At 49.1% G+C, this 23,077-nt stretch overlaps 1 protein-coding gene across 1 annotated transcript; it reads right to left on the reverse strand.

Annotated features, from left to right (window-relative positions):
• Positions 1 to 50: 50 nt before the first annotated feature.
• DNTTIP1 (deoxynucleotidyltransferase terminal interacting protein 1) lies at positions 51 to 10,358 on the reverse strand. The gene is made up of 13 exons (XM_081868027.1): positions 10,191 to 10,358; positions 10,013 to 10,083; positions 8,331 to 8,427; positions 7,971 to 8,069; positions 6,449 to 6,517; positions 6,146 to 6,202; positions 4,899 to 4,960; positions 4,301 to 4,346; positions 3,688 to 3,746; positions 3,211 to 3,271; positions 1,593 to 1,664; positions 657 to 712; positions 51 to 422 (listed from the first exon to the last, which is right to left on the reverse strand). Exons 1-13 carry the CDS (start codon positions 10,341 to 10,343, stop codon positions 284 to 286), a joined length of 1,041 nt encoding a protein of 346 aa, XP_081724153.1. The 5' UTR covers positions 10,344 to 10,358; the 3' UTR covers positions 51 to 283.
• Positions 10,359 to 23,077: the final 12,719 nt, after the last annotated feature.

Consider the following 23,077-nt stretch of genomic DNA (forward strand, 5'->3'; position numbering starts at 1 on the left):
CAGGCCTTTTCCCTGCGCCCTCCCAGCCTTTCAAGAGAGACACAGCAGGGTCAGGCGGAAGTGTTTATTTCCAAACTATTCCTAAGAGCAAGAAGATGATTAAAGTACAGAAACAGGAAGCAGGTGAGCCCCTGGGAAGGATCCTGTGCTGCATCACTGCCCAAGGATGACCAGGCTGCACCTGGTGGCTTCTCTCGCCTGCCCTCAGGAAGCCCAGTGGGCAGTGCAAGCCCATCACTGCCCGGCGGCTTGAGGAGGAAGCGGGTGAGGACAGGATGAGGCCCTATGTGTCCTGAGTCCCCTCTGGCAGCGGCGGCTCCCCTTCGCTGCGAAGGGTCTCCATGAACCTCCGCATCTTGGCGGTCATCCACGGCGGAGGAGTGAAGGGCTTCAGTTCGTCCATCTTCAGATCCATGGAAGAACTGTGGGAGGAGAGAGGAAGACCCCGTGAAGAGGGGGCAGCTCTTAGGACACAATGGGACAGGAAAGCCAGCATAGGACTCCAGCCTGCCTGCCTCCCACTTGGGTGGGTCCTCCGAGACTTGGGGGGGGGGGGGCTGGCTCCATGCATACCCACACACCCTGCACAGGACACAAAGCTCAGCTGTGCACAGGGTAGAATCCGCACCCCAAGCAGGGCCTGCTCTGTAACTCACCGGTAATCATCGCTCATAGCCAGATCCTGGATGTCCTCTTCCAGGAGGAGATACGCCTTGGGAAGGAGAGAGAGAGAGAGCCCAAGAAGTTGCTGGCTATGGCAACCCTATGGCAGTTTGCAGCCCCCAACTTCCCCTGCAAAGGAGAAGACAGCCCAGCCCAGCAGGACAGGGCCACCACACGGCTCTCAGGTGCTTGCAAAACAAGCTTGTTTTCTGCTGCTCCAGAGGGGAGGATCCGAACCGGTGGATTCAAACGACAAGAAGGGAGATGCCAGCTAAACATTTGGAAGAACTGTCTGAGGCCAAGAGCAGTTCAACAGGGGAACGGACTCCCCCAGAAGGTGGTGGGCTCTCCTTCATCAGAGGTTTTAGAAGCAGAGGTTGGGCGGTCCTCTGTCAGGGATACTCTAGCTGTGGTTGCTGCAGGGCTTTTTCGGCTGTGGCCCCGATCTGGTGGAATGCTCTGTCACAAGAGACTAGGGCCCTGTAGGACTTGACATCTTTCCGCAGGGCCTGCAAGACAGAGCTGTTCCACCTGGCCTTTGGCCAAGGCACAGTCTGACCCGCTACTTCTGTAATCCTCATAGAACGCTAGCCCAATGGTTGCCATTAATTCGATTTTGAATTGATTTTAGAATGCTGTATTACTTTTATTGTTGTTAGCTGCTCTGAGCTGGGCTTCGGCTGGGAAGGGTGGGATATAAATATTTATTATTATTATTATTATTATTATTATTATTATTATTATTATTGCAGCAGGGGGTTGGGCTGGATGACCCCTGGGTTTCCTTCTGACTCTAGGAATTCTATGAAAACTGCATAAAGGAAGCAGCAGAGGCCCTAGACGGCAGAAGGTCTCATAAACGCCGTTACGTCTGTCATGTTGTTCAGGGTGCACCCAGTTCTGCTTTCCTCAGGCTTTGGGGCGCTCACCATTTTGCCCCCCGTGGCTCTCATGTGCTGCTGTTCGGCCAGCCAGTGCTTGTCTTGAGCATCAGCTGCATACTGGAAGAGAGACAGATGTCAAGAGGATGCGGGAGACGCAAACTGCAATGAAGCAATGCAGGCTGGGCTGTGAGAGACCTCCTGAATGAATAGTGTCCCGTTCTGGGTACCACAATTAAAGGAGGATATTTTTTTTATTAACATATAAAACACTTACATATACATTTACACAATACACATATACATACCTAATGTTCATAACATAAAACATACCTACATTACTCTATATAATACCTACCTACCTACACTATACATATCAACATACCTTCACACCTACCCCACACGGACACCCACCAAGTGACTTGACTTCCAGCTGTTCTTGTTACACTACTTTATTTTTCTAACTAGCTTAAACGCATTTCGTTATTTCTTGAATCTCTTCTTTTATCTTAACTGTACTCCCCTTTCACTCTAATCATTTTCTGGATTCACTCAGTATCTGTCAGAAATTCTACAAAATATCTACATAAATGTTGAAATTCTACAAGATTTCCACATAATTTTTGATGTCTTCCTTAAAGATAGCCCACTCCTTATTCACTTTTTGTACCATATCTCCTCTTATCCTCCCTGTTAGTTTGGCAATATGGAAGTATTCCATCATTTTAGATAACCGGTCTGTTTTAGTTGGGACGCTGCTGCTTTTCCAACTTTTGGCAATCAATAACCTTGCCGCCGTAGTTGCATAGATAAATATTGGTCTGACCATTCTCTTTATTTCCTCTGACATGATACCTAAGAGAAAGGATTCTGGTTTTTTTTCCCCAAATGAAAATCTAAACATCTTTTTCAGTTCATTGTATTTTCCCAGAATCAGTTTAAGGAGGATATTGACAACTGTGGTTCCTGCACTGCAGGGGGTTGAGCTAGATGACCCTCGGGGTCCCTTCCAACTTTACCATTCTGTGATTCTATGAAAAACGGAGAGATGTTGTGCCACCACCCTCGGGGTCTGCTGTGCCAACGTCTCCTCACATTCTAAGACTCCTCTGCTGCTCAGGGGTGGAAAAGGAGGTCTGAGTTGGGGGGGGGGAAGGAAACCCCAGGGTCAGTGGTCCATGTACACACAGGTACACAGACAGGGAAGATCGGTGAGTTCTACCGCAATCACTCAAAGCTCTGCGCACAAAACACAAATACAGTCATACCTCGGGTTAAATGTGGTTCAGGTTGAGCGTTTACAAGTTACGCTCTGCGGAGACCCCGAAGTAACGAAGTGCGTTACTTCCGGGTTTTGCCACTCGCGCATGCGCAGACGCTCAAAATGACGTCACGTGCATGTGTGGCAAAACGCAACCCGCGCAGACACGTCTTACGTTCTACTCAGGATGCAAACGGGGCTCTGGAACGGATCCCGTTCGCATCCAGAGGCACCGCTGTACTCAGGAGCCAGAGGACAGTAATAGGCAGGGAAAGAAAACCACGCCTGCTTTCCTAGGTGTGCCCTGTCAAGATCTGACACGTGTGTTTTCTGGCAATGCCACCAGCTCACTTCCCCTGTGGTCCAAGGGCAGAGTCAAGGGGGGGGGGGTGTCGAAGGACTGACCTTGAACAGGTGGGGGTGCTTGATGTAGAGCCTGCCTCTGGTCCCTCCCATCCCGAGGGCTCTGAATCAGGAACAAAAAGGGGGAGGTTAGAATTCTGCAGCTGGTAAATTGCAACCCCATCCCTTGCCGCCCAGCCATATGCCTAAAGCAGGCAAGTCCAAAGTCCGTTTAGGGCACCTAATCGGGTTTAACCCGGCGCCTGTGGCAGTTTATTTCCTGGGGTACAATCCTAAAAAAGCTCCACAACTTTGGTCGGCCCTCACGCATGTTCACTTCATCAAATCTGGCCCTCTTTGAAAAAAGTTTGGACACCCCCGGCCTAAAGTCACCTCAGCCCCCGCCTCAAAGAAGCGCTGGCCAGTCTGTGGTTATCAGCTCAGAGCTCTGCTTGTCCCCAAGGGGGGGGGGGCGTTTGTGCAAAAATCCACCTGGTCTTCCCAACCAGCCCTGTGCCCACCTGCCTGGCGAAGGCTTACTTGTTGGCCCTTGATCCAAGGACGAAGGTAGTGGTGTCTGTGATCCGCGAGGGATTCCACTGCAAAGCAGGAGGAGGAGGTAGAGGAGGAAAAGGAGAGACGTTAGTTTGCTCATGCCTCCCTCCACTACATCCCCGCTTCAGGTTTTGCTGCTGACTCGGTCTTACTCTGGGGAAGTCTTAGTGGTAATGTGCACTCAGCACAGGTTCTGAGTGCGATCAAGATGTGCCACCACCAAGAAGGCCCTCTGCCTGGTTCCCTGTAACTTGGCTTCTCACAGGGAGGGAACCACCAGAAGGCCTTCGGTGCTGGACCTCAGCGTCTGGGCAGAATGATGGGGGTGGAGACGCTCCTTCAGGTATACTGGACCGAGGCCGTTTAGGGCTTTCAACACTTTGAATTTGCTCAGAAACATACTGGGAGCCGATTTAGGTCTTTCAAGATTGTCAAACCTGCCCTGCCAAAGGGCCACACAACAGCCCTCCCCTGCCGTTTGCCACTGTGTCCCCCCGTCCCTGACAGCTGGTCTTCAGTAGAACTGGATCTGGCAGAAGAGCTCCCTGCCTGGAGGCTCCGCATAGCAAGGGGGTGGGGGCTGCAGGGCACAGCCTACCTTGGGACCATCTCTCTGCACTGGCTCGCAGGACTTGGTTTTCCACCTGAACGGAGAGAATGCATTGGAGCTGAGAATCAGGCAACAAAAGGTGAATCTGAAAGGGCTGGGCGTTCTGCTTTGAGGAGACTCAGCCCTACCCAAAGCCCAATGGGATCAATTGCAGGGCTGGTCTCTCCAGTGCCTTCTCCAAGCCAGAGCCTTGCCACCAGAGGAAGTGCCCTCATTTGGGAAGGCTTGTTCCCTCCCCTTCCTGGCTCAATCACGCTTGGGGAAGGGATGCAGCTCTGTGACACAGCATCTGCCTTGCAGGCTGAAGGTCTCTGGATCAACCCGCAGCATCGCCAGGTATGGCTGGGAGAGATTTCCTGCCTTCCGAGAGCTGCTGCCGGTCAGTGTTGGCAATACTGAGCTAGCTGGACCAATGGCCTGATTCAGGATAAGGCCGCTTCCTATGAAGGCTTGGCTGCTTTGCTCTCTCTGCTGCTGAACTGGCTCCTGCCTTTGCCTCAGCAGGGGCTCTCCAAAGCACTGTGGGAGGGGGAAATGGAGGTTGCAGCACAGACCCCCCCTCAGCCCAGCTGGACGCCACACTTACGTGCTCCCGACTGGAGCTGCTCGGTCGTTTGCCTGGCTCTGTCCTGGAGGCCGCCCTTTCCTCTGAAAAAGGACATCTTTTATTACAGTGTCTTATTAGCTGCCCTGAGCCCAGCCTTGTCTGGGGAGGGCGGGGTATAAATAAAAATTTATTATTATTATTATTATTATTATTATTATTATTATTATTATTAACAGTTGCTCCTCCTGGTGGTGCAAGCATTGCCCCCACTGGGAGCAGACCTCCCCCCAGCCCACAACCACAGAAGCAGCACAGCACTGAATAATAATAACAATTTATTTACACCCCACCCATCTGGCTGGGTTTCCCCAGCCACTCTGGGCGGCTCCCAACAGAATTAATGATAATAATAATTAAAAAGTGATAAAACTCCAGACATTAAAAGCTTCCGTAAACAGGGCTGTGTTAAGATGTCTTTTAAAAGTCGAAACAAAATTTAAAAATTCCTTCCAGTAGCACCATAAAGGTAAAGCTAAAGGGACCCCTGACCATTAGGTCCAGTCGTGGCTGACTCTGGGACTGCGGCGCTCATCTCGCTTTACTGGCCGAGGGAGCCGGCATACAGCTTCTGGGTCATGTGGCCAGCAGGACTAAGCCGCTTCTGGCGAATCAGAGCAGCGCATGGAAACGCCGTTTACCTTCCCGCCGGAGCGGTACCTGTTTATCTACTTGCACTTTGACGTGCTTTCGAACTGCTAGGTTGGCAGGAGCTGGGACCGAGCAACAGGAGCTCACCCCATCGCAGGGATCTGAACCGCCGACCTTCTGATTGGCAAGCCCTAGGCTCTGTGGTTTAACCCACAGCACCACCCGTGTCCCTCAGTAGCACCTTAGAGACCAACTCAGTTTGTTATTGGTATGAGCTTTCGTGTGCATGCAGGTATCTGAAGAAGTGTGCATGCACACGAAAGCTCATACCAGTAACAAACTGAGTTGGTCTCTAAGGTGCTACTGGAAGGATTTAAAAAAAATTTTTTTTTTACTATGGCAGACCAACACAGCTACCTACCTGTAACTTTTAAAAGTCAGATCGTTGTTTATTTCCTTGACATTAGATGGGAGGGCATTCCACAGGGCTGGTGCCACCACTGAGAAGGCCCTCTGCCTGGTGACGTACCCTGGTGACCCTCAGCCCCGGCCTATCTTGAAGGGACAGAAGGTGAGCTCCAGAGTGACCCCCCCCCCCGCCGCTGCTGTTTCTCCAACAGCTCCCCAGGGTCTCCTACCTTTCTGGGGATGGGACTTCCCTGCTGGCTCATCTCCTCCTCCATGGGCTTGGCACGCTGGTCAGGGAGAAGAGAGGCTCCGTTGGAAAAGGGAGAAGCATTCGTCTCTCCCCGCTCTGATGCTCCTTGGCCAGCAGGGCCCTTTGGGGCATTCCTGCTCTGAGCCAGCACTCCCCAAGTCCTCCTCAGGAGGAGGCACAGGGCTGATAGCCGATGGCTGCTCAGAGGCACCCGAAGGTCCCACACCTGGGCGCGCGAAAGCACCAGCCCCGTCCCTTGCAGGAGAGAGAAAAGGGCTTCTACCTTCATCGCTGGCACTTCGTGGGGCAGCCTGGCAGCAGACTTCTTGCTGTCGCAGAAGAGGAGCTTGGCCTGGAGGGAGAGGAAAGGGTCAGGAGTGCAGCAGGGATGGCCGAGGCACCCAGTCTGTGCTCAGCACCCTGTGCTGGAACCCTTAAGATCCTAGGAATTATATGCCAACTGCCAATTGTAGCCGCTTCAAGGCTTTCTCTTTACATTTCCAACATTTATTTGGTTTAGATTTATACAATTTTTGCCAATTTACTCTGTGTTAGATACCATAGATATATGTTTTTCATATAATTTTCTCTTAGAATATAACATGCTGTAAATTTTATATCCATATTCCACAATTGTTCCCATGCTTCCATATCTATATTATGACCAAGCGTTGCATTGCCCCACCAAACCACCTGCTGCTGGTTGTTTTTATCATATGTGGTGGTCTTGTAGTAAGGTTAAAGCTTACTGGGAAAGGATATGTAATGAATTGGAAAGGATGTTTCAAATAATAATTGTAAAAAAACCCCAGAAGCTTGTCTTTTGGGAATTACAGGGCCAGAACTACTGAAACTGTATAGAAACTTATTCATGTATGCTACTACAGTGGCAAGAATGTTACTTGCCCCAAAATGGAAAGGAGCAGAAGTCCCAGCAAAGGAAGAATGGATAAAAAAAAACTTATGGAATATGCAGAAATGACAAAACTTAACGGAAAAATAAGAAATCAAGATAACAAGCTTTTTTATAAAAGAATGGAAATGGTTTATTGAATATTTACAGATAAATGGTAAATAGATAAGAAGATTGGCAGGATTGTTGTAATAACCTGCAGTTTTATAATAGCATATATTTAAAGTAGATGAATAAATGAGTAAATTACGGTAAGTTAATTTGGATATGTAGAAGATATTAAAAATAAATTTAAGGAATTTCAACAAGAGGGGGAAGGAAATGAAGTTTTGAAATGTGAAAATGATTGTAAATTTAGTGCAATGCATAAACCTGAAAAGAATGAATAAATAAAAAGACTGGGGGGGGGGGAGAAATGCAACACACCCCACATGGTCCTCTGCCAGCAGAGTACAAGGACATCAGGACCCTAGTTTTAACAACAGCAGCATGCGGGGAATCAGGAACCTGGAAATGCTGTGGAATTCCTACTCCACAGAGGTGCATCTGGCACAAAGGAAGGTACCCTGCTGGATCAGGCAAGAGTGGTCCCCTCTAGAGCAGTATCCTGTTCTCTCAGGGCTAAGCACTTCTGGGAGACCCTCAAGCAGGGTCTGAGCACAAGGGCAGGACTCTCCCCTCCTGGGCCTTCCAGGAAGTTTGGAAGCATCACTGCCTGTGGATGCATCGTCATCACAGCCAGAAGTCATCAGCAGCGATGACGTGTCTCACTCCCCCTGCAGCTTCATCCTGGGAGGTCCTGAGACCTGCTGGTGTTGCTTTCTGCCCCCAGAAGAGGGCCTTCCCCCCGGGGCACTCATTCCTGAAACAAGGAGGACCCTCAGGCACCCACCTGCTCCAGGCAACTCCGGCACGTCTCTTGGATGAGCTGCTCCGTGTCCACGTCCTCCCCGACATTCTCCCGCACGTTCCCCGCGGCCTTCTGGAAGAACTTGGGAACGACAGGGATGGCGCAGACCAAATTAGCTGCTCCTCAGAGTGCCACCCATCCCTTCCCAAGCTTCACCCGACTTGGCATACTGCAAGGCGGCTGAAACCTGGGCCAGCAGCTCTCTCTCACTGCTGCCTCCACAGAAGCTCCAATGGGTTGAGTGGGGGGAAAGGTCTGCCCTCCCCCAGGCACCCTGACGCTGAATGTGGGCAGGACTCACAAGGCTGGAAGGTCCAGCACGGGCCTTTCTGATGTTCTTACCTTCATGTATTTGCTGAAGACAGCCTGGATCTCTTCGTTGATGCTGGGCTGCAGGACGGCTCGGAGGAGGTCCATGGAAACCACGGGGTCTGTGAAACTGGACCAAGAGATGGCCGGATGCAGCCAGCAAACACATGCACACCACTGACACAGGCCAGCCCTGGGCTCTGCAGCAGAACGTAAGCAGCGTCTGCTGGATCAGGCCCATGGCCCATCTAGTCCAGCATCCTGTTTTCACAGTGGCCAACCAGGTGCCCATTAGAGGGGTCCCTCGTGCAGGATCTGAGCACAAGAGCAACACGCCCCCCCTCCTGTGGTTTCCTGCAACTGGTATTCAGAAGTATTGCTGGCTAGTGGCCAATGATAGCCTCTCCTCTGTTAATCAGTCCCAAGCATGTGGTTTATTTTGTTCTTTTTATTATGTGTTTTCACCTTGCATTTATACACAGTGAACCTCCCTGAGATCTATGGATGAAGGGTGACAGACAAATCTAAATAATAATAATTAATAATAATAATAATTTGAAGCCATCTGGTTTGGCAGCCATCTCTTCCCTCCTGCAGGAGTGAATTCTGCAGTTCAATACTGCATCATGTGAAGGAGGACTTTGCTTTCCCTGTCCCAAACCTTCCCACCTGCAGCTTCATTGTTAATCTGACCTGCAGGGCAAGGCAAAGGAGGGGAGGACAGGATAATGACCTTGCCTTCTTTGGCATAGTGCACGTGCAGAGTTTTTGTGTGATGTGAACAGGTTCCTAATTTGCTTATTCATTTTTGATGGTGAGCCCAGAGCCTGGAGGATTGCCTTCGGTTGCTTGCAGTGTATTTGTGTGTGCGCGCGTGTGAGAGACACAGAGAGAGAAAGAGTGAAAAGGATTATTGGGTCCAATCAGCCCCATAGCTTCCTATGCTGTGTGTGTGTGTGTGAGAGAGAGAGAGAGGTCTTTCTCTTGTTCTCCCTTCTGCCTCCAGGTGATGAGCATCCTCAGCCCAGGGGGGATGGAGCTGGTAGCGAAGGGCAGGAGCTGGAGGAGGGGCTTGTCCTGCCGCTGTCGCATGTGGGGTTTGTGCAGGGCCGGATTTAGGTTTGATGAGGCCCTCAGCTCCTGAAGGCAATGGGGCCCTTTCTATGTCCAGCTGTCCTTTGTCAACAACAAATTGTCGCTGTTTTTTGTATTGAATATATGCTATATGGACATTTACGGACCTAACAGGTATCTCAAGCCATTTGCACGTAACAAAATATGTGATATTTTAGTGAGCAGGCTAGCAGGCGGGGCCCATTACTTACATCAGGCATAGGCAACCTCGGCCCTCCAGATGTTTTGGGACTGCCACTCCCATCAACCCTGACCACAGGTCCTGTTAGCTAGGGACGATGGGAGTTGTAGTCCCAAAACATCTGGAGGGCCGAGGTTGCCTATGCCTGACTTACATCATAGGAGCAAACAAAACACTGTGGCTGTAGGTAGGTTTTATTTTGTTTTCTATCTTATATTTTGGAAACGTACATCCATTTCCCCCCCCCTTTACTTGTTTTTTTTTGGGGGGGGCCCCCAGAGAATGGGGCTCTAAGCTAAAGCTTGTTTAGCCTATACGTAAATCGGGCACTGTGTGTGTGTGTTTGTGGGGGGGGGTCTTCTCCCCTCGACCCCCCTTTCCCCTCCCCCCCCCCGCTCACCTGGTCATCACCTGCGACCTCCGTCCCCTCCGCTGCACCAGCCGGTGCTTGATCATGATGTTCCAGGGGCTCTGGGGGACGAGAGGCGCCTCAGTCGGGGGGTCTCCCTCTCCCCCTCCCCCCCCCGGGAATGGGGTCCCCTCCCCTCCCCTCCCCCCCGGCCTCCCCTTCCCCTCACCGCGGCCCCCGACCCCCCGGGCCCGGCCTCCTCCTCCTCCTCCTCCTCCGGCCCCGCCGCCGCCGCCTCTTCGTCCTCCTCCTCCTCGTCCTCCTCCTCGCCCCGCTCGGGCTCCGGCGCCGGCTGCTGCTCGGCCTCCCGGGCGGCCCCCATCCTCCAGGGAGAAGCGGGAAGCGGGAAGGAGGAGAGGCGCCCGGAACTGCGTCATCGCCAGGCGCCGGAACCAGGAAGCGCCGCGGCGTCGCCTTGGCAACGGCCTCCAGGCAGACGGGGCGCCCCTGAGCATGGGCAGAGCGCCTCCCCGCCCAGAGCCCCCCCCCTCGCCTCCAGGGGAACACTGGTATTTGCTTCTCTGGAGTTGGAGCCCGGAAGGGACCCCCAGAGCCCATCTAGTCCCACCCCCCGGCCTTGTTTAGGGAAGCTCTTAACATTTGGTGAATTGTTTTAATATTTGATGTTATTGTATTTTAATATTTTGCTGGAAGCCGCCCAGAGTGGCTGCGGAAACCCAGCCAGATGGACGGGTATAAATAAATAATAATAATACAGTGGTACCTCGGGTTACTGGTTTTCCCATTCTAATGGCCCCTTCACCAGTAGTGGTGTATGGAAGGGAGAGCTGGACCATCAAGAAGGCTGATGGCCGAAGAATGGATGCTTTTGAATTCTGGTGCTGGAGGAGACTCTTGAGAGTCCCATGGACTGCAGGAAGATCAAACCTCTCCATTCTGAAGGAAATCAGCCCTGAGTGCTCACTGGAAGGACAGATCCTGAAGCTGAGGCTCCAAGACTTTGGCCACCTCATGAGAAGAGAAGACTCCCTGGAAAAGACCCTGATGGAGGGCACAAGGAGAAGGGGACGACAGAGGACGAGATGGTGGGACAGTGTTCTGGAAGCTACCAGCATGAATTTGACCAAACTGCGGGAGGCAGTGGAAGACAGGAGGGCCTGGCGTGCTCTGGTCCAGGGGGTCACGAAGAGGCGGACACGACTAAACAACAACAATCCTCCGAGCTACACCCCTAAGACTACATCATGGCTACATCATTGACACATCACAAAGAAAACAAATTCCTTCCAGTAGCACCTTAAAGACCAACTAAGTCAGTTCTTGGTATGAGCTTTCGTGTGCATGCACACTTCTTCAGATACACTGAAACAGAAGTTTCCAGACCCTTCTATATAGTGAGAAGGTGGGGAGGGGTATTACTCAGAAGGGTGGTGGGAATGGTCACCTTTTCACCCCTTGCTTTTTCCTGTAAGACCTATTGCAGTCGTTAAGAGTCGTCAACAGGCTCATCACAGCTATCTGCCAATCACCCATTCCCACCACCCTTCTGAGTAATACCCCTCCCCACCTTCTCACTATATAGAAGGCTCTGGAAACTTCTGTTTCAGTGTATCTGAAGAAGTGTGCATGCACACGAAAGCTCATACCAAGAACTGACTTAGTTGGTCTTTAAGGTGCTACTGGAAGGAATTTGTTTTGTTCTGTCCATCAAGGTTGGCATACCAACTGGGTAGGTCTCCCTGCAGACGTGTTGGCTGCCTTGTGTCAAGTCTCCCCCCTTTGATAGTCCTTTCTTCATGGTGTAAAATATAAGTGGAACGGTACAGATCCGATGTACGGCTGATTTTCTATTAATTTATAACAAGCTTCGCATATGTCGTGTGTGAATGTATGTGTGTCATGTTTGTACAAACTGAATGATGGGGGCGGGTTTCCTGCAACAAGACGCTTCAGGTTACAGACTCCGCTAACCCAGAAATAGTACCTCGGGTTAAGAACTTTGCTTCAGGATGAGAACAGAAATTGTGCAGCTGCAGCGGGAGGCCCCATTAGCTAAAGTGGTGCTTCAGGTTAAGAACAGATTCAGGTTAAGTACAGACCTCCTGTTGCAGGAAACCCCCCCCCCCCCAATCATTTAGTTTATACAAACTTCACACACACTCACACTCACACACTACATACGCTATGCTTCTGTTATAAATTCATAGAAAAACAACCATACATCGGATTTGCACTGTTCCACTTTTATTTTACTCCATGAAGGAAGGACTACAAAATGGGGAAGGTTTGATACAGGGCAGCCATAATCCCTTGAGCATACCAGCACATCCACAGGAGCCCTGCCCAGTTGCTATGCCAACCCTGATGGTCCTAGACAGAAGACCATCAACAACACAAAGGACTGCATACACGAGTGGATTCAGGACTATAACAAAAGAACAGTGATTGGATTCCCCCTCAGGGGGCAGGAAACTGCGACTACCTTTTGTCTTCTGAAAATGACTCATGGGGAGGGGGAGAAGGGAACCAGCCAGGTGACAGGACACTCAGGTTACCACCACAACTCCTCCCTCAACCCCTCTTTTCTGTGATGTATGCATGATGTTTCTGGAGGTGGGCTTGACCTAGAGGATGGGAATTTCAAAAGTCTTTATAAGACCTTGCACACCATTTTTTCTGTGTCCTTCCTCTCTCCTGCAAGTGAGGGGAGCACCCTGTTGCAACAGTTCAATAAAGGCCAAGCCTACAGGCTGCTGTTTTGCTCCAAGTTATCCTGGTTGGTGTCTTTGTTTTTTGTCCAAGGGAGCCCTCGGATTTTTCCGTTAACACTCCGGAACCACTGTAATGATTATTATTATTATTGCAGGAATCTCAGCTGAAGCATCCCTGGCAGAGGGCACAGCAAGACGGTCTTCACTTCTCAGAGAATGGTAGGTGTGGACTGTCTGGTCGTGCGTCTGCAGCAGTGAGCAGAGGAGGAATGGCCACTGGGAGGAGCACGGAGAGAAGGAATGCCATGGTGGCATCTGCAGCAGCCCAACAGGATGCCATCCTCTGCCCCGGCTGCAGCAAGACATGTCTCTCCCGTATCAGTTTCCATAGCCACAGCAGGCGTCACAACTGCCTAAGGGTTTGACTTCACCCCAGAAGGTGCCCTCCTCCATTGGCTCCCGAGATGCACAGATGCCAGCAAGAACTGTCAGACACACAGCATCACTCTGCTTCCCATGGAGTCCTAGTTGTGGAGGCGGAAGGCACCCCCGGAGGTCATCCAGTCCAGCTCAGTGGTATCCTGCAGTGCAGGAATCTGAGCTAAAGCATGGCCAGGACAGATGGCCAGTTTCCCCTAAGGTTTAGTCAGAATCTCCTTTCTTGTGACTCGAAGAGTAGGAGAAAACAAGCTTGCTCCATTGATATATACTCGGAGTCGAGAGTGGATTTCCTGCTCTTTATTCAGCTCATAGTGGTGAGGAGGAATGGAAGTTCCCCCAGAATGTCTGCTTTATATACATTATTTACACAATGGGCCCCACGTGATTGGCTAATTCTGGGATTCTCCTGTAGGCCAATCAGGTTGTGGATTCACTTCCACCTGGAGCTGGATTGGGTGGCTCCTGTGGACCAATCAGACTGCTGCATTCTGGGTCCTATTGTTCTAGGACCAATCATACTGCTGCATTTTGGATCCTATTCAACTCAGTACATAACATCCATCTTCTATGGGACTGCCCTTCATATATTTGAATTTGGTTGTCAAGTCACCCATCACTCTCCTCTTTTCCCGGCTAAACATGCCCAGCTCCCTCAACGGCTCCTCCTAAGGGCTGATTCTCAAAGCCTTGACCATCTCAGTCACCCTCCTCTGCCCACCTTCGAGCCTAGCCACATCCTTCTTAAACTGCAGTGTCCAGAACTGGACCCTTTCAGATGTCCCTATGGGCTGGAGGGGGGCAAATGTTGTCTTCATCTTCAAAAAGGAGGGGGGAGGAGACCCCATCTGGGTCTTCTGGGTAGGAGGGCAGCTGCCCCCGCATCCCCCAGGATTTGGCCTATCCATTACAGAACCACCCTTCCTGCATAGGGTATAGGATTGTTAGGCCCACTGAAATTAATGGGCCAAAGTTAGGCATGACCATTACTTTAAGTAAGTGTGCTCTTAGTAACAAGCAGTTATGTGATAGGAATTTAGAGGTCTTGGATATATGTTAAATGTTCCTAAGTGTACCAGCCAAGCACGTACATAGATCAGCACAGGAAGACCGACCTGAAACCTTTTTGTTTCCCAAACTGAGCAAATGTTTTCTCTGCAAGGTCCAAGGAAAATGGAAAAGCCTCCCCATTGTCTTTTCCTTCACAAATCCTGTCTTAAGATATGAATAGGGTGTGAGGCTGTGACCTGGCTCACCAACTAAGTATTTGTCATTACAAAAGACTGGCCAAGCTCCCCAGGCAATCCAATCAAGTGATCATTAAACAGGTAACCTGGCAGGCAGGAGGTAAACAAAGCACTCAGATTTCTGCTGTAAACTGCCCTTTCTGTGATGTAGGTATGATGTAGGGAGGGGTGGTCTTGGGCTACACCCCTTCTGTGATGTATGTATGATGTTTCTGGGGGTGGTCTTGATCTACAGGGAATTTAAAATATCTATATAAGGCCTTGCGCGCCATTGTTCTGGGTTCCTCCTCCCTCCTGCGTGCGGTGAGTGAGGACCCTGTTGCAACAGATCAATAAAAGATCAGGCTTACTAGCTGCTTTGCTTCTCAATATTCTCAATATTCTCTGGTTGGCCTCTGTTATTTTCTCCTACCGATAGAGGACCTACAAAAGGACTCTCTATGGGCTGGAAAAGGAGCAGTCTTTTCTTATAACAGTTAACAACAACCCATTGTCTTTCAGCATCAAGAATGGACATTAATACGACATCTGTGAATACTGACATCAAATTTGCTTTAAAAAACCCCCCAAGTTTCAACGAAGCGTTTCTGTTATGAAATGGCAGAAACAGACGTAACTGGGCCGGAAGCTCTTTCTGCCCTGCATATTGTACAATTTGCTTACGTGACATTGTTCTGCATTTTGGCAGTCGGTGCCTTTTGTCCTTGCGGGAAGAATGTGACATGGATTTAATTTGACATGTGGCGCCCAAACGTTGCAAGCCTTGTGAGGGATAAACCAGGGCAGGAAGCAGCAGGCTCACGTCAGAAACCGCCTCCAGCAGCTCCTCGCCCTCCAGCTCTCCAGACATGCCTTTGCGCCCTTAGAATCCTAGAACTGTAGGGTTGGAAGGGACCCAAGGGTCATCTAGTCCAACCCCTGCAATGCAGGAACCCTTGTTTCATGCCAGGACGAAGCCTGGGTTTTGATGTGCCCTGTGTCTAGGTTTTGCATGTGCTGAAAGGTTTGGGTGTTGGTGATTTCTTTGTTTACATCATTTATATAGTGCCTGTTCAACAAAGTCCTGGCACAACCGGTTATTTTGGGTAAGGTGCAAGAAAGGAGACTGTGGGGTCTTTAGAATACAGGTGAAACTCGGAAATTTAGAATATCGTGGAAAAGTTCCGTTATTTCAGTAATTCAACTTAAAAGGTGAAACTAATATATGAGATCGACTCATGACATGCAACGCGAGATAGGCTTCTACTTCTCAGAGGTCCAGTCTTGCTCGATTTGCAGTCCTTGTTTTGCTGATTTCCTTGAATATTCTCATTTTCTGAGATTGTTAATTTGGGGTTTTCATCAGCTGTACGCCATGATCATCGCAATGATAACAAATCAAGGCTTGACATATCTCGCTTTGCATGTCACGAGTCTATCTCATATATTAGTTTCACCTTTCAAGCTGAATTACAGAAATCAAGGAACTTTTCCACGATATTCAAATTTTTTGACTTTTACCTGTATATGGATTTACTTGCACAGATATACAACCTGAGCATAGGATGGAGGAGCTCACAGCATCGACTCCCCAGGAGATCTTGCTTCTCTACCAGTCACCGCTTTGGATCCTGCACAGAGCAAGCAGGTCTCTTGGTCTCCATCTCCCAGCTTTCCTTCCAGCCCAGCTCTCTCACACCACCCTGGCCATTGTTCTCCTACCTAACAGGGAGGTGAGGGGGTGGAGGCAAGGTACAGAGCAACTTCTCTGGCTATGCTAATTGAGGTACGGTACTTAGCTAGTCAGCCACAGCCATTACCTAAACAAAGGGACTAGTTGGGCAATCTTGTCCATTCAACCCCCACAGATACAGGATCTCAAGCATTAGAAGGGACCTGGGGCAGACTGTAAAAAGGTAAAGGTAAAGAGAACCCTGACCATTAGGTCTAGTCGTGGCCGACTCCGGGGTTGCAGCGCTCATCTCGCTTTACTGGCCAAGGGAGCCGGCGTACAGCTTCCAGGTCATGTGGCCAGCAGGACTAAGCCGCTTCTGGCGAACCAGAGCAGCGCACGGAAACGCCGTTTACCTTCCCCCCGGAGCGGTACCTATTTATCTACTTGCACTTTGACGTGCTTTTGAACTGCTAGGTGGGCAGGAGCAGGGACCGAGCAACGGGAGCTCACCCCGTCGTGGGCATTCGAACATGCTGCTTACTGCGAAGCAAACACCAGTGGGGTTTTCTGCAGATCGATGCTTGCTCCGATTCAGTGGTAAAGTGTGAGTTTCCCCAGGAAAAGCGGCAGGACAAACCGAAAACCTCTCTGACCTTCCTTGGCATGGGACAGGCAGAAGCGTGGCTGAGTCTGACCTCGTGCTGCTGGGAACCACCTTGATCAACAGGAACGAGGCTGGGCGTAACGGTTACAAATAAATAAGCACCAGTGACCCTTTCCTGCTGTTAAACTCAGTGCTCCTGTGGATTGGGCGCTGGTGCTGGTGCTGAGTGTCCTACAAGGAACTGTGCGGTGCTGAAAGCCAGGCTGGATTTGCATGCCATGGTGCTCAGTTCCTTAGAGCAGGGGTAGGCAACCTAAGGCCCTGGGGCCGGATGCAGCCCAATCGCCTTCTCAATCCGGCCCACAGACGGTCTGGGAATCAGCGTGTTTTTACATGAGTAGAATGTGTCCTTTTATTTGAAATTCATCTCTGGGTTATTTGTGGGGCCTCCCTGGTGTTTTTACATGAGTAGAATATGTGCTTTTATTTAAAATGCATCTCTGGGTTATTTGCGGGGCATAGGAATTTGGTCATCCCCCCCCCCCCGCAAAATATATAATCCGGCCCACCACATGGTCTGAGGGATGGTGGACTGGCCCACGGCTGAAAAAGGTTGCTGACCCCTGCCTTAGAGGAAAGCAGGTTCTTCTTCACAGGCTGTGCAGTTTGTTGTTAAGGCAAATCATAGGCATTAAGGAAGAAGGAAATGCCATGTTCTGTTCCTGAACCAGGGACTCTCTAAGGTCGGGTGGTTAACCTGTGGTCCTCCAGCTCTAAGTTCACAAGCCCAGTACATTCTGGATCACATGTGCTTTGTAGCCCCCCCCCCCCCGGAATCCTTGAATACTGCAAAGAATTGCAACCAGTTATTTTCCCCAAACCTCAGCACCCAGTGTTTGGCGTGGGTTGACTTGCATATGCTCCAGCTGTTTCTGTTGACAGAGGCAATCCCTATTTACTATTCTGGCTTTTGAGAAAGATGTTGTTATAAGAACTTTAAGGTCTTAGATATGTAATAAATGTTCATAAATGTACCAAGCAAAAGCACAGGAAGACAGTCCTGAAACCATTTTGACTCCCAAGCTGACCAAATGATTCTCTGCAAGGAGGGAGGAGGTGAAAAAACCTTCCTAGTTATAGGAATTTAGTAATCACCATTTCAAGGAATGGGCAGACTGCCAGGAAAGGCAATCAGGTAAGGCATTATCAGATAACCTGGCAGACAGGAAAAACAACAACATTCAAATTTCTGTTGTAGACCACCTTTTCTGTGATGTAGGTATGATGTATCTGGAGGGGTGGTCTTGGGCTACACCCCTTCTGTGATGTATGTATAATGTATGGAGGGGTCTTGAGCTCCAGGGCAGGGAATTTAAAATATCTATATAAGGGTAAGCACACCTTTGTTCTGGGATCCTCCTCCTTTCCTGTGTGTGAGGAGAGCACACTGTTGCAACAGCTTAATAAAGATCAGGCTTACCAGCTGCTTTGCTTCTCAGTATTCTCTGGTTGGCCTCTGTTATTTTCTCCTACCAATAGGGAACCTACGTAAGGACTCTACATAAGGGGAAAAGGGCAGATTTTGTTTACAACAATGTTGAGAGCAAAATACTGCTGGCATACACAGGGATGCTATATCTCTAGAAAGTCACCATCAGAGGCTAGAAGTACATTTGACATACCAACAAAAGTCCTGCCCCCCCCCCCGAAAATCTAGTGTGTGTAATAAACCTGCAAGGCTGCTCTAAGCAAAGCAGTGCCGCAAGGGCTCTTTGTGTCTGCCAGATTCATGCAAACGATAAATTATATTGTTTGTAAGATACGCACATTCCTGCAGGTCTAGGCAAAGCAGGACGGGTCTGGGGCAATTTGCAGCTGAGAGAGGAACGGGGTGGGAGAAGAAAGAAGTGCTTACACTTTTCCTATTCCCCTCCAACTCTCCGCCTACTTTTTTCACACAAAGTTCCAGAAATGTATTTGCTACACATTTTTATGAACTTAGCATTACCCCACCCTTTTCATGTCTCTCGGACCCACACTGTGGCTGGCAAAGGACGTATCGAAACCCTCCAGCATTTCCCCGATGAAAACAGGGACCTCCTAAGGAAAAGTGGGACATTCTGGGATCAAATCAGAAACCAGGAAAGCTTCTGTAAATCTGGGACTGTCCCCAGAAAATAGGGACACACACAGACAAAGCAAAGGCTCCTGTTTCCAAAAAGGACCGGGGGTGGGGGTGGGGCTGATCTGTCCATCACTTTTAATTGCTCTCTGAGATGTGGAAGGGAGGAAAAAGGAAAACGGGGACATTCTGGGATCAAATCAGAAACTGGGACGGCTTCTGTAATTCTGGGACTGTCCCTGGGAAACTGGTACACTTGGAGGGCCTAGCGTTTGTGAGGGTGTTTAGCCTCCCATAGGCAGGTGACACGCCATTCAAGTCTGGGCATGGGGAAAGATGTCTCTTGCATCAAGCGCACATGAATGAAAACACTTTGCATACGATCATGAAGCACTGGCAGAAATATTCAGGTCTCGATATTTTCACCTGTGAAACCTTGGAGAGCAATGCAAGAGCTTTTCTCGCACAGTCCCATTGTTAGGTTTGCTGACATCACCTGTCACCTAGAAGCCCTGGCAGCCCTGAGCATTTCCTACGCTGGATGTTAAAAACAAAAACAAAACAACATCACACCACACTGTTCCTCCTGCTTGCCGCTTTGTTTTTCTCCGCCTGACTCTCTGCGTAGGGAACCGGGCTTGATGTTGCCGCCATTGTTGGGCTGGATGTGAAGAAGGTGCAGCACTTGAAAAGCTACAGCAATTATTGTAATGGGACTTTGGCACTGCTCCCAGCCCAGATATTTCACAGCCAGTTAACTGCTCTCTAGGTGGCCTGAAAGGCAAGCATGGTGAGATAACAGCCAGGTAGGAAGGGAACTGATGGGGACCCTGCTGTGTTGCACTTCCCTATAACAGGGTGCTGAAATAGGCCTTTGAGTCAGTGGCCAAAATGGGCTGTCTGGCAGATCAAGCACTTGATCCCACAAGGAACCAATTATCCCTAGAGAAATGGGGGTGAACATTCCAGATCACTCTAAATGAGATTGGGAAACAACCTGACAAATTGGCAATGTCCAATAATGTATTTGTTTGTTGATTGGGTTATGTAGACTGCCTTTACACACACACACACACACACACACACACACACACACACACACACACGTTGGATGCCCAGTGTGGGAGCATGTTCTCAAGATGAATTTTAACAGGGAGAAATGTAAAGTATTGCACTTGGGCAAAAATAATGAGAGGCACAAACACAAGATGGGTGACACCTGGCTTGAGAGCAGTACATGTGAAAAGGATCTAGGATTCTTGGTTGACCACAAACTTGACATGAGCCAACAGTGTGACGCGGCAGCTAAAAAAGCCAATGCAATTCTGGGCTGCATCAATAGGAGTATAGCATCTAGATCAAGGGAAGTAATAGTGCCACTGTATTCTGCTCTGGTCAGACCTCACCTGGAGTACTGTGTCCAGTTCTGGGCACCACAGTTCAAGAAGGACACTGACAAACTGGAACGTGTCCAGAGGAGGGCAACCAAAATGGTCAAAGGCCTGGAAACGATGCCTTATGAGGAACGGCTAAGGGAGCTGGGCATGTTTAGCCTGGACAAGAGGAGGTTAAGGGGTGATATGATAGCCATGTTCAAATATATAAAAGGATGTCACATAGAGGAGGGAGAAAGGTTGTTTTCTGCTGCTCCAGAGAAGCGGACACGGAGCAATGGTTCCAAACTACAAGAAAAAAGATTCCACCTAAACATTAGGAAGAACTTCCTGACAGTAAGAGCTGTTCGACAGTGGAATTTGCTGCCAAGGAGTGTGGTGGAGTCTCCTTCTTTGGAGGTCTTTAAGCAGAGGCTTGACAACCATATGTCAGGAGTACTCTGATGGTGTTTCCTGCTTGGCAGGGGGTTGGACTCGATGGCCCTTGTGGTCTCTTCCAGCTCTATGATTCTATGATTCTATGGTGCCTGGGGCTCTGTGATTACGTCTGCAAGATCCTTTAGTACATCCTTGGATGCAGCTCATCAGGCCCTGGAGATCTGAATTCATTTAAAGCATCCAGGTGTTCCTTTACTACCTATTTTCCTATCCTGGGCTGCAGCTCCCTCCTTAAATCGTTTATTTTGTTATCACCAGCTTGAACATCACCTTCCTTTGGGGTAACAACAGAGGCAAAGTAGGTGTTGAGGAGTTCCATCTTTTCTCTGTCACCCAAGAGCATTTCTCTGTCTTCCCCACACAGAGGACCTACCACTTGCTTGTTCTTCCTCTTAATTCAGATATAGCCAAAGAAACCATTTTTTATTATTTTTAACCTCTTGCAAGCCTGAGCTCATTCTGAGCTTTAGCCAGCCTGACTTTCCCCGTGCAACTGTTGGCTACTCGTGTATATTCTTCCTTAGTGATTTCCCCTTTCTTCCATTTCTTATACATGCCCTTCTTAACTCTCAGCTCATCTATATTGCTGGGGGTCGAAGTAGGGGACCTCGAAGACCCTTCCAGCTCTGCGATTCTGCACTTGCCTAGGGAGAAACTAGACCAACTTTGTGCTTCTATGACCCACTGCTTTCTGTGCTGGTGTGGATGACTCAGTGTGCAACACAAGTGTAAAAATCCATAGCACATGTTACCAGCAGGTGGAACTCACCAGCACAGGATGTGGCTAAATCCAGGAATGTACCGGATGAAAACAATAGGCAGGGTATTTCCAGAGATGACATTTCTAGTGCTACCAGTTATAGCTGTCAATGCTATCTTGGCGGAAGGAGCTGGACAGGCCTGGAAATGGGGAGTTTCCTGGGATGAGAATACACCATGGAATCTCTCCTGGTGCTGCTAGATATGGAGTCTGTGAAGGGGGAAACATGCAGGAATTCTCTTTTGGGGCTCCTCCAGACACATGAGGAACACGATCTCTAGAGGTCCCAAAGCAATGCAGAGCTCGCTTCCTCTGGAATATCCCTGGATCAGCTGCTGGTTCCCAGGAGGAAGTGGAGCCAGTGGTTCCTGCATCACAGTGGGTTGGACTACTAGATGATTCTTGGGATCTCTTCCTGCTCTTCCAAGCCTATGATTCTGTGGATTCTAGTTGTGAGGCCCCGGGAACTGATTTAGGCTCTTCCTGCTGGCAGCCAACAAATCCTTGTCTTGTCTCTCAGGACTGCCTTGAAACAAATCTCCCCACATCATGCAAAAATATATAAAATGTAGATGTTGTAAAGTTAGAATCATAGTATTTTATATTAGGAAGGGACCTGCAGCTGCATCGCCCCTTACAGGGAGACCAAACCAGCCATGTACATGAACTGGGTTAAAGCTCCAGTAGAACTTCAGAAAGCCAGTCTCCACGTGGCTTTCTTCTCCCTAGAATATTATCCCTTCTAACTACAGTCTGTTAAAGCTCTGGTTTTCCCAGCAGTGATGTATGGAAGTGAGAGCTGTCTTCTATTTGTCCCCGTGCCGGTTTCAGTTTATTGGTTAGTTTTTCTACTAAGGCTGTTTCCCATACTATTTGGTACCATTGGTCCATGCTTACTCCTGACAGGTCTCTCCAGTGTCTGCTTATGATGTTTCTGGCTGCTGAAAGTAGGTGGGTTATGAGTTCTTTGTGATGTGAGTGGGCATTATTGTCTTGGAATGTGTTTAGTAGGGCCAGTTCTGAGGTGATTCCTAATACTTGCTTAGTTATTTTGCATATGTTGTCCAGAATAGTTGGATTTTGGGGCACTCCCACCACATGTGGAGGTTTGTGTCTGCGGAGGTGCACCCTCTCCAGCCTTTTGTTGAGGTTCCTGGGTGTATTAGCGCTAGTTTCCTTGGTGTTAGGTACCATCTGTGAGTGAGTTTCAAGGTGAGTTCTTTTCTTTTCATTGATATGGATTTAAAGGTGGGGTTTAGACCACATTCGAGTCCATTGAGTGGGTTAATTTCATAGCCTATGTTGTCTTCCCATTCTTTTTTGATTACATATAGGGGGTTTGTAGGATTTTGGAGTAGTATTTTGTATATTGCGGATACCATCCCTTTGTCATGTCCTTTGTTGTTAGGCTTTTCAAGGGGGCTATGAAGAAAGAATAAAACAAATTAAGGTCACACACAATATTTTTTTAAATGTAGGCAGCAATAAGAGCAGCAATAAAAGATATGTTTAGCACCCTTAGAGAGATTACCAAAATTATCCAATACTTCTATACTTATCGTGCTTTCCTCACTCATCTTATTTTCTTCTTTAATGTTCTAGTCTATATCAATACTGAGCAGCTCTGGTTTTCCTTTGTTAATTTTATATCTCCTAACCCTGCTAGATTCTCTTAATTTTTTGATTAATCTTTCTGCTTAACGATATCCTGTTTTAATTCGTTGGAA

This window comes from Podarcis erhardii (assembly GCF_964252035.2).
Source record: "Podarcis erhardii genome assembly, chromosome: 6".
NCBI classification, from domain to species: domain Eukaryota; kingdom Metazoa; phylum Chordata; class Lepidosauria; order Squamata; family Lacertidae; genus Podarcis; species Podarcis erhardii.